The sequence below is a fragment of the Stegostoma tigrinum genome, chromosome X (genome assembly GCF_030684315.1).
Source record: "Stegostoma tigrinum isolate sSteTig4 chromosome X, sSteTig4.hap1, whole genome shotgun sequence".
NCBI classification, from domain to species: Eukaryota; Metazoa; Chordata; class Chondrichthyes; order Orectolobiformes; family Stegostomatidae; genus Stegostoma; species Stegostoma tigrinum.
This window is the reverse complement of record NC_081404.1, coordinates 4112237-4124404: the sequence shown is the minus strand read 5'-3', so window position 1 is coordinate 4124404 and position 12168 is coordinate 4112237. Positions and strand designations below refer to the sequence as shown.

The 12168-nt window shown below is 49.1% G+C and overlaps 1 protein-coding gene across 2 annotated transcripts in view; it reads right to left on the bottom strand.

Moving 5' to 3' along the window:
- Positions 1 to 12168, bottom strand: part of LOC125448263 (activin receptor type-1B-like) — a 49159-nt gene that overhangs the window by 11606 nt on the left and 25385 nt on the right. Inside the window, exon 2 of one of the 2 annotated variants that reach the window (XM_048523418.2) lies at positions 2623 to 2853. The exons of the other annotated variant lie outside the window; for it this stretch is intronic. Within the exon in view, the coding sequence (XP_048379375.1) occupies positions 2623 to 2853 (231 nt within the window). The remainder of the gene's footprint in view (positions 1 to 2622; positions 2854 to 12168) is intronic. 2 annotated transcript variants of the gene reach the window in all.

Below are 12168 nucleotides of genomic sequence, written 5' to 3'. Positions count from 1 at the left end.
GAGGGTGGCACCAGGTGCCCAACACATTCTAGAAAAAACCAGCACTGCCATGAATTTGGCCCCAATGCCCAGTTTATGACTAGGGATCGGCAGGTGCTGCATTACCTCAGCTGTTTAAATCTGCCCCAGGGCACCAGGGTGAGTTGGCAGCCATGAGAATTTAGTGAGCACATAGGGAGGGTGGGAAAGAAACCACCTTTATGTGCATCACACACACAACCCCCAGCAACCACCTGTACAGACCACCAAAGACAATGTTGTCCATCTTGCAAACTTGATTTCCTACTCTTGGCTTGGGTCTCCAAAGATTGCAAGGAGTTGGGGGGTGGGGGGCAGTGGAGGCAACAAGAGAAAAATAAAAATATAAATCATTTATTTATTTTGCAAAGGAGGAACGTGCTGGTTGGTCGGCAGGCATGCATTGGATTGGTTTAAAAAAAGGTGTTGCCATGGAGAATGCACTCGTTGATGGCGAATGACAGTTAACAGTCAGGCTTTGTTTAAATTTTAAGAGCAGGCAGGCTGACTCAAGGAGTGAGCCAATGGATGGCTGCCACACAATTTGTTGAATTGCAATAGGAGCATGTTCTCGGTCTGAAAAGAACAGGCCCTGTGTATTCAGAAGGGACGTAGCTTCCGCCTGTGCGCAAACGTGCCACACCACGGGCTCAACTGATATTCTTAGCTCGGTTACCAGCATAACCCTTTACGCACTCCGGATGAGCCAGCAAATATTGTCCAATTGCAGAAGCCCACGCAACGTTGAGCGCCTTGCACGTGCAGACAGTTGGGTACACCCAATACTTTGCTTGTTGCAAACAGTCGACGGGACATGCTGTTTGATAGTCAGGCTGTCATTTGGGACAGACTGCCCACATAGCTGGCATCACATGGGCACTGAAATTCACACACCACACTTGCTGGCAGGATCGTACTGGCGGCAAACCCCTACTCACCTCGCTGCTGCACAGTCACATTACAAAACAGCTACCCTTACTTCAACCTGTTGAGACACCCAAACCAGAGATAGATTCGACACCTCTCGGACTTTAGGGCCATGCCTGTAGGAATCTCAATGGGTAAATTGACCAGAGAACTTTGGTTTGCACTAAGGCAGACTTTCAGAACATCTAGCCAATTTTCTCAAGTAAGGGCACAAAAAAACATGCGGGTACTGTGCCAGTTTAACCTCGAGATGGGTGATAGCCATTTTCAGGTTCCTTTCTCAGGATAACGCCCTGAACCAACATCAACTTGCCTGGTTTAAAGTTTAAACAAAAAAGCGTGGCCATTAATTGTCAATCAACAGTTAAAGGGTGCATTTTTCTATAGCAACACCTCAACCAGAGTCCAATCAGTACTCCATCCTCACACTGTGCAACTGTCCACTTCCCCCTCGAATTGGTCTTCTTGTGAACTGTCCTGATGAGTGGCAAGGCGAAATGCTTCAACAAGGTGGGTCTTATTTTCTTCAATCCCCTTCATTTAGCACACATCTCAGGGGTCTCCCCCCGCCACAACAATATTTCTGGGCCAATGCACTACCTTGAAATGCACTTGCTGTTGGCGCAAAGGCAAACGCGGCCACCAGTTTGCGCACAGCATTCCCAAAAACAGAAGCGAGACAGAGGCATACTTGCACATATCTTCCAGTAGTCGAGGGAGGGCCAAATTAAAAAAAAGAGTGTTAGCGAAACCAGCAGCCCACCTTTGTTTTAAAACAAAATAGTAATGCATAAATACCAACCTGAAACAGGCCTAGCTAGGCCTCAATTAAATGTCTCACAACAACAGGCAACTGGACAGAAGTTTGCGAACGGCCACATGCCAATACCACTCTGCATGTTATAACAACAAGCTTGGTTGAGTGTTTGAGGAGTTGGGTAACGTAGGACACAGCCTTAAGAAACAGAGCAGGCTCAGGCGTGACTTGGATGTTGATGGGCCCTTATGTGCTTCAAACACATTTCCTTGACCGCATGATATACCTTACCCTAGCATCAGTTGGCAGGACAGCCCAGAGCAGCGACAAAGTAGCCCTTGTTTTGCACTCCCGTGCTTCATGCCTAGAGTTCAGGGTCATAAAAGTTCCACACACACACAGCGCCGACACCTCCAGCCCAGAGTCTGGCTGTGTTGACGCCTGATGCCAGCGTGGGAGGAACAACAGCACATGAACAGCTTTTAACTTCAAAGCCCTGGTGCCCAGTTGCTGGAAATGCCAATGAATACACCAGATTGGCCATGGTTAGCCCGGTCTAAACCGATCCATTGGCACTGGGGGCTGGCAAGACCCTGCCCATCAGGCAGTGTTGAAACCAGAGGCAAAAAGCAGGCATGAATTGGCACGAATTGTCCAAGGAGTGTACGGAAGGCCGCTACTGGAGAAATGCGGGCACTGCACCAGACAGACAGTAGCTCTGTAAACGGGGCCTGGACTGGCCATTTTTGGGAAAGGAGGAGGCAGCAGAAGTTGGCTTTGGGGGGGGGGGGGGGGGGGGGGGGGGGGGGGGGGGTGGCGGTAACATTAATGTGGTCACCAGAACCCTGGGCTCAGGGGCAGGGGCGAGGGCGAGGGCAGACACAGTAATAAGTTACTGATAGCTTCCCTGGGGAACCTACCTTCTGGAGGAGGTAGCTCCAGGTTGTTGCAGAAGTCTTTGTAACAGCAGATTGTAGTCACATACTCTTTGTTATTCCGACAGTAGATAGGTGGAACCAAGTCTTGGGGCCGCACACACACTCTGATCTCATGCTCAACACCCCCAATTCGGGAGAGGGAGGCCAGGCACGCCCCATCTGTCTCACAAGTTTGGTTTGTCTTCACACAATCCTTACAAAAGCACTTCAACGCTTGAAAGAAGAAAAAAAAAAGGCCTTTTAGACTCGAACACAAAAATAAACCACTCCCTCCCGCAATGGTCTCAGGGTCCATCCAGGGCAGAGAGGTCAACTCTAGGGTAACAGCCATTTGTCAAGTCAGCAAATACAACCGAGTGTCTTCCCAATGCAGTGAGGTTGCGGCACCCCCAAGGATGCACACAGCAGCTGACTCATTTGGGGCTTAACCAGCCGTGCCCACATCCCACCAAAATAAGTAAGTTTAAAAAAAAAACACACAGCTGTTCCTCTTACCGCAGATCAAAGCGAACACTAATCACAAGTTTCCTGCCCCTGCCCCCCCACCACCAATGCCAACCACCCTGCACCCCCCCCCCCCCCCCACGCCTCCGACTCAGAGTTCGGCTAACTCCCAGAGTTCTCTGTAGCAGTCCAGGAACACACCTGTTACAGAGAGCGCCAAGAATCAGGACCACCCGACGTTCGTGGCAAAATGGCACTGGCTGAAAGTTGCGCATGCACGGAGCTCGTGAGATTGCAATGCAGCGATGCTTCTCTTTAGCGCTGAGACGCCAGGCCTGGCACCAAAACCATTTCACACACACACACACACACACACACACACACACACACACACACACAGCCCCAAAATCAAATTCCAGCAGAGGGCCATTTGTTGGCCAGCCGGGACAAATTACATCAGCTTGGGCCTTGCAACGATGAATCCTCTGCTCCCCACCTCATTAAAAACATAGAACAGTACAGCACAGGAACTGGCCCTTCACCCCACAATGTTTCTGCTGTGTGTGATGCCATTCTAAACTAATCCATCTGCCTGCACATGGTCCAAAGAAAATCCCTCTATTGCCTGCCTGTTCATGTCTCTAAATGCCTCTTCAACGTTACTATTGTATCTGCTTCTACCACCTCCCCGGCAGCACATTCCTCACAATTTTATCCTTCTAGCCTTAAGCCCAGGCCTCCCAGTTTTTGATGTTTCAACTCTGGGAAAATGCTTCAACTACCAACGTACCTGTACCTCTCGAGTCAGGTCAGCCCTCAGCCTCTGATGCTCTAGTGAAAACAATCCAAGTTTATCCAGCCTCTCCTTATAGCCAATACACTCCAATCCAGGCAACATCCTGGGAAATCTCTTCTCCACCCTCTCCAAAGCCTCCACATCCTTCCTATAGTGTGGTGACCAGAACTGCATGCACTACTCCAAATGGGGCCTCACTGAAGCTTGAGACAGCTGCAACATGACTCGCCAACCTTTCTATCCAATACCTTGACTGACATAGGCAAGCATGGCAATATGCCTTCTTTACCACTGTACCCACTTGTGCTGCCACTTTCAGGGAGCTATGGTCTTGTACCCCAAAGATCCCTCTGTACATCAATGCTCCTAAGGGTCCCCATTCACATTACACTTTTCTCTTACGTGTGACCTTCCAAAATGCATCGCCTCACATTTGTGCAGTTTGAACTCCGTCTGCCATTTCCTCTGCCCAACTTTCCAGCTGATCTAGATCCCGCTGTATCCTTTGACAACCTCTCTCACTATCCACAAGTCTCGTTTTCATAATCGCCTGCAAGACCACTAACCAGACCACTGACATCTTCTTCCAAATCATTTACATACACATGACAGTATCGCTGTTTGTGGAACCCCACTGATCACAGACTGCCAGGCAGAAAAAAAAATGTCCCCTTCCACAGCTACCTTCTGTGACCATCACATCTTTCTATCCCGAACACCCAGGAGAACTGTTCTTATTCCACTCCACAACTGGCTGACCGACTTGCTGAGCATTTCCATCAGCCTCTCGCGCTCACTCGTTTCTGAAGAAGTCCTAAACTTGAAACGTCAGCTTTCCTGCTCCTCTGATGCTGCTTGGCCTGCCATGTTCATCCAGCTCCACACCGTGTTAGTTTAACCAGCTCCTCCCTTTCTGTATGATTTACATTTCTGTGCCGTGCCTTGGAACATTTTCTTAGGTGAAAGGAAAGTTTCTGTGACTGCCTTCGATAGTTCCGATTTGATACATGTGCCAACCAAAGCAGTTGTGGTCCACTTTTTCTTTCAAGCTTCTGGTTTTTTTTTGTTCCAAATGGGATTAGGATCTGGGAGCTGTTTTACAGGCTTCCTGATTTCAGCCTGGAGGGTGGTATTAGATTTTGAGCAGAATTTCCTCCTTGCTACTGTCTTGAAATTTTGTCTCTTCTCACCACCTCCCCTCAGTCTCACGTCTGCTTGCTTCCCTTTCTCTCCCCACCTCCCCAACACCCAAAATGACATTGAAGCAGAAGCAGGCCATTAGGGGTGGGATAAGTAGTAGAGAAAAGGAAAACCCCTGTTCTTCGAAAATAACCTGCACAATCTCTTGCATCCATGTGAAAACGGGGGTGCCAATTTGAAACTTCATTGTCTTGGCGACCCCTGTGACAGAGTGGACTCTCCCCTCTTATTACTGGATCACATTCAAGCCTCTGGAGCTGGGATACCGAAGCACACCAATTTCAGGGAGAGAGTACCCTCTTCTGAGCTGTGCAGTTAAATCCCATTTCCATCATCCCACCCGGGACTCCGAGCCTACACACAGTTTCCGAGCTAACGAGGATTGTACAGAAGAAATAGAGAGGGGGCCATTTCCCTGGAGTTCATCCCATGAGCAGTATTTATAAATTTAAAAAGGTCCCAATAATCAGCCTGCTTATCGCTTTCCAGGAGATCATGCTCAGAGTCAGAAAGGTGTTGTGCAACATCAGGGCTAACCATTTCAACCCAGCCTTCCTTAGATGCAAGTCCATAGCCACAAGCCCAGCACACAAAGCCGGCTCGTGGAGCCAGAATTTTATTTGCACTGCAATAATTTTGATTTGGATATTTCCACTCGTCATAATGATATGGCAACGAGGCAACCTCATTGAAACATACAAGATTCTTAGGAAGACTGGACAGGGGAGATGTGGAGAGGTGGTTTCTCGTTGTGGGAGAGTCTAGGACCAAAGGGTGCAATCTCAGAATAAAAGGGGTCATCCATTGAACAGAGATGGGGAGGAATTTCTTCTCCCAGAGTGGAGTGAATCTGTGGAATTCTTCACCACAGAGGGCTGTCGAGGCTGGGTCATTCAGTATAGGCCAGGCCGAGATAGAGAGATTTTTTTAACTCAGGAAGGGAATCAGGGCTTATGGGGAAAAGGCAGGAAAGTGAGGCTGAAGATTAGTGATTGGCACTGCTGCCTCACAGTGCCAGGGGCCCAGGTTCGATTCCAGCCTCAGGTGACTGCCTGTGCAAACTCCACACATTCTCCCTGTGTCTGCGTGGGTTTCCTCCCACAGTGCAAAGGTCTGCAGGTTAGGTCTAGGCCTGAAACGTCAGCCTTCCTGTTCCTCTGATGCTGCTTGGCCTGTGTTCATCCAGCTCTACACCTTGTTACCTGCAGCTTGGGGTAGATTGGCTGTGGGAAATGCAGGATTACAGGGATAGGGTGGGGGGGCGGGGTGTTCTATGGAGGGTCCATGCAGAATTGATGGTGTGGAAAGAGGCCATTTGGCCTGTGGAGATTCTATGATTATCAGATCAGCCACGATGCATTAGCGGAATGCATTGCTGGAGAGGGGAGTGGTTTTGGCCTCATTTGGGGCATTTAAGCAGCTATTAGCTAGGCATATGGATGATAGTATAAGGTAGGGGAAGAGGTTAGATAGACCTGAGATGAAGGTAAAAGTTCAGCACAACATCGTGGGCCAAAAGGGCCTGTACTGTACTGTTCTATGTTCTATGATCATCGACTTGATGGGCTAAATGGCGTGGTTCTGTTCCTATGTCATTTTGGGTGTGGGGGATGTGGGGAGAGAAAGGGCAGCAAACAGACGTGAGACTGAGGGGACGAGGTGAGAGGTCTAGATAACAAGGTGTAGAGCTGGATGAACACAGAAGGCCAAGTAGCATCAGAGGAGCAGAAAAGCTGACATGGAGTCTAGACGCTTCTTCGGAAATGAGGGTCCAGACCCAAAATGTCAGCCTTCCTGCTCCTCTGATGCTCCTTGGCCTGCTGTGTTCATCCAGCTCTACACCTTGTTATCTCAGATTCTCCAGCAGCATTGGCAGGTCCGACTATCTCTAAGCTAGTAGAAACAGTGGCTCCAAGCTTGGTCAGAGAGGTAAAAGGTACACTTTATAAAAGGGAGGAGAGGTCAACAAAGAAAAACCCAAAATATCATTCCTGGAGAATGGAAGGGACAGCCACCAAAAATATTCAAAAAAGGTAGAGGTGAAAGGTGATGGACAAAAGGCAGGAAGTGCTGGACAGCAGAGATGGGGACGGGCAAAACTACAGAAAGGAATTTGAAGACTGGATGGGAATGGTACAAGGGAGATGCTGGAGGAGTAGAGTCAATGCAGAGCAGAAAGCTGCAGGGTTGGGGGAGGGTATGGATGATGGATGGTGGGGTGTGGATTAAGAGACTGCAAGACACGTAAGTGCTGGAAATACACAGTACGCTATGAAGGCAAACAAACAGAGGGGTGGAATCAGAGCTGGCTGACACAAGGCTTTCCATCCAAATTAGGAGAGGGCAAGGGTGGAGGAGGAGGACAGAGATGTGCAACAGACAGAGAGACAGACAGACAGACACAGAGCCAGACACAGAACAGCACACTACCCTAAACCTAAGGTCTATCTAACCTCCACCCCTACTTTATACGATCATCCATATATCTAATAGCCCCTTAAATGCCCCTAATGACGCCAACTCCACTACCGTCTCCGGCAATGCATTCCACGACCCTACCACTCCATTAATAGATTTCTCCATCAAAATATCTGCAGAGGTCAAGATACAAGAGGACTCATTCCAGAGCATCCTCCCATCATCAGCCTTGGGGCAGACATGAAAGCTAGCTCCCAGTCAGTCAGCACTTCCTGCCAAACAGCTTGTAAAAGAGGAAGGACAGCAGTTTAAAGTAAGACCCACCCAGACCAGGGCTCCAGTCCCCAAAGCAAAGCTAGTGCAGAAACTCCTCTCAAGCTGATGTTGAAATAACCAGGGGGTGGGGGGAATGACGATTATTCCAGGAATTTGACAGAGAACATTCACTTCTCATTTGCATGATCTTGGGGAGGCGGGGAAGAGAGACAGAGACACAGAAAGAGACAGTGACAGAGACCTGCAGGGGCCTCACAGGAGGAACCCCTTCATCCCAGTGGTTAGCTGAGCCAGACCTGCTCTGAACTGCCTGTAATGCAAGCGTAACCCTCCAAGTAATGGGACCAAAACAACACCATACTCTAGACATGGTCTCACCAAAGGCTCTGTACCACTGCATCTGGGCTCCCCTACTTTTGGGTACATTTACCAAACTCAGCTGCAATTGTATATAAATTAAAAAAATAACGTCAGAGGAACTTCCAAGATGCTGCTTGGCCTGCTGTGTTCATCCAGCTCTACATTTTGTTATCTCCATATTTCCTTCTTGTTTTCAGTGTTAAATATCCTCATTTGTAACTTAATTGTACACAGGCCCTTACAAACAGTGAAACTTGCTTTGAGGAACAAAAAGACTTTAATCATTGCTCGCCCTCCATGCAAGTGCAGCCTGTTTGCCCAGTTACAGCTGGACTGCCTTCCTGTCTGGCTTGCAACCTCAGAATAGACTACCCCGCTTGGCGTCACTTTCGCCAAGGCCTCTAGAAATATAACTGGCAAATCTAGCCAGAATGCGAAGGGGGCTTTCGCCTCTTCCCGACTTGGAAATAGGTCACTGGGTCAAAATCTCAGAATCGCCTCCCCAAGGGCATTGTGGGTCAACCTACAGCACATGGATAGGGTTAGGGTTAACAGCTGACCAGCCAGCGATGGGCACTATTGGGTGAACAAATTTACAACAAAAAGCAAACTTTGGCAGTTGGCATGGAACATGAAGGAAGCTCACTGCAGAATCAACTCAAGATAGATGCACAACCCAGACGCCCAGTCAAACAGTATTCCCCAGAACCAATCCCTCCAGCTCCATCTGTTTTACAAGTAATGAGTGAGGAGCTGGTGGTGTAGTGGTAATGTCACTTCATTAGTAACCCCCAGGCAAACACTCACGGGACACTGGTTCAAATTTCAGTTGGAGCAATTTAAAATTCCGTTAAGAAATTGGCAGGAATGAACCCACATTAGTTTTGAAAATTGAGTCCTTTAGACAACATTTAGTAATGGGGGAAGGAAATTTGGCTATCTATGGCACCGGAATCTTAGCAATGTGGTCAACTCTGAACTGGCCCCCTGAAGTGGCTGAGCAAGACACTTGGTTCAAAGGGGCAATTAGGGAAGGGCAACAAATGCTGACCTGACCAGCGATGCCTGCCTGAAAGAGTACAGAAACATAAAAGAAAAGTCTGTAGTAAAGAAAAAATAACATGTGCACACACCCATTTCTCATCTTAAATGGAACATTCCAATGCTTCCCCACCCCCAAAACAGGCAGGTGCATACTGACCAGGCTGAATCTAATGGAATGGCAGAACAAGTTCGAGGGGCCGAACGGCCGCCTCCTGCTTTGGTGCACAACACGTTTGAGAAATTATCTGCAGCAACGTGTGAAAACAGACACTGATACAGCGCAAAATAACACACACACACACACAACACAACACCACTTCATTTCGTGTTGACCAAAAAAAAACAGGCTAAATGTCCTTCAGAAATATTTCCTTGCAGAGCAGGCTAGAGAAGGCAAAGAGTTGCTGAAGGCGCTGGCAAGTTCACTCGGAAAAAGGGTTGGGCACCAAAGACGATTATGGCGACAGCTGAGAGTAGTCTACTAAGCAGTCGCCACGGCAACCACATTTGGCTCCATGCAGTCAGAGAGAAACAGCTGACTTTCTACTGCATGGCTGGGTAGGAGATTTATTCAGAGTCAGTTGAGAGGCAACAGCACACACGTCAAAGCATTAAGATGCCTCCTCTTCCTCTCTTTTCCATGCCCCTTCTTGCCCACCTCCCCACAGCCTCCAACTGGGCAATGCTATGCCTGCACTAAACCAGCATATTCTACCTTGGCAGTGATAACAGGAACTGCAGATGCTGGAGAATCCAAGATAATACAGTGTGAGGCTGGATGAACACAGCAGGCCTAGCAGCATCTCAGGAGCACAAAAGCTGACGTTTCGGGCCTAGACCCTTCATCAGAGAGGGGGATGGGGAGAGGGTTCTGGAATAAATAGGGAGGTGGACCGAAGATGGAGAGAAAAGAAGATGGGTGGAGAGGAGAGTATAGGTGGGGAGGTAGGAAGTGGATAGGTCAGTCCAGGGAAGACGGACAGGTCAAGGAGGTGGGATGAGGTTAGTAGGTAGGAAATGGAGGTGCGGCTCGGGGTGGGAGGAAGGGATGGATGAGAGGAAAAACAGGTTAGGGAGGCAGAGACAGGCTGAGCTGGTTGTGTGGTGCAGTGGGGGGAGGGGACGAACTGGGCTGGTTTTAGGATGCGGTGGGGGAAGGGGAGATTTTGAAACTGGTGAAGTCCACATTGATACCATTAGGCTGCAGGCTTCCCAAGTGGAATATGAGTTGCTGTTCCTGCAACCTTCGGGTGGCATCATTGTGGCACTGCAGGAGGCCCATGATGGGCATGTCATCTTAAGAATGGGAGGGGGAGTGGAAGTGGAAATAGTTCGCAACTGGGAGGTGCAGTTGTTTATTGCAAAGAGACCACTGTCTCCGTGACTCCCTTGTTCGCTCCACACTGCCCTCCAACCCCACCACCTTCCCCTGCAACCGCAGGAAATGCTACACTTGCCCCCACACCTCCTCCCTCACCCCATCCCAGGCCCCAGGATGACTTTCCATATTAAGCAGAGGTTCACCTGCACATCTGCCAATGTGGTATACTGCATCCATTGTACCCAGTGTGGCTTCCTCTACATTGGGGAAACCAAGCGGAGGCTCGGGGACCGCTTTGCAGAACACCTCCGCTTGGTTCGCAACAAACAACTGCTCCTCCCAGTCACGAACCATTTCAACTCCCCCTCCCATTCTCTAGATGACATGTCCATCATGGGCCTCCTGCAGTGCCACAATGATGCCATCCGAAGGGTGCAGGAACGGCAACTCATTCCGCTTGGAAACCCTGCAGCCCAATGGTATCAATGTGGATTTCACAAGCTTCAAAATCTCCCCTTCTCCCCCTGGACTGACCTATCCCCTCCCTACTTCCCCACCTATACTCTCCTTTCCACCTATCTTCTTTTCTGTCCATCTTCGGTCCGCCTCCCCCTCTCTCCCTATTTATTCCAGAACCCTCTCCCCATCCCCCTCTCTGATGAAGGGTCTAGGCCCGAAACGTCAGCTTTTGTGCTCCCGAGATGCTGCTTGGCCTGCTGTGTTCATCCAGCTTCACGCTGTATTATCTTGTATTCTACCTTGGCAGTCAGGGTTTGCTCGGGCGGGGGGCATATCACAGGCATATTGCCACCCATCTCTACGTCAACAACCAGGCTGACCAGCTCCCTGGAGGTTTCATCTCACGGACAGGAAAAAAAAAGGACGTAGAGAGGAACCAGGAAACTGTAGATTGGTCAGCCCCGACAGTGGAGGGGAAAAATGCTAGCGTCTATTCCGAAAGAATTAATAGCAGAGCACAGTGCAGAGATGTGGCAGTTTGATTAGGACACCTTGAGTGAGTGGGTGGATAAATGCATGACAGATGCAGTATAATGCGGGTAAATTTGAGGTTATCCACTTTGGGAGCAAAAACAGGGAGGCAGACTCTGATCTGAATGGTGATAGATTGGGAAAGGGGGAGGTACAATGAGACCTGGGTGTCCTTCTACACCAGTCACTGAAAGTAAGCCTGCAGGGACAGCAGGAGGTGAAGGAGGTAAATGGGATGTTGGCCTTTATCGTGAGAGGATTCAAGTACAGGAACAGGGATGGCTTGCTGCGATTGTACGGGGCCTCGGTGAGACCACACCTGGAGTACTGTGGACAGTTTAGGTCTCCTTATCGGAGGAAGAATGTGCTGGCGATGGAGGGAGTACAGCAAAGGTTTACCAGACTGATTCCAGGGAATGGTAGGACTGACGTTGGAAGAGAGACTGGATCGGTTAGGATTATATTCACTGGAGTTTAGAAAAATTGAGAGGATCTCCTAGAAATCTATACAACTCTAACAGAACTAGACAGGGTAAACACAGGAAGGACATTCCTGACGACCAGGGAGACCAGACCCAAGGGGTCATGGTTTAAAGGATACAGAGTAGGCTATGTAGGACTGAGAGGAGAAATGTCTTCAACCAGAAAGTAGAATCACAGAAGCCGTACAGTGTGAGAA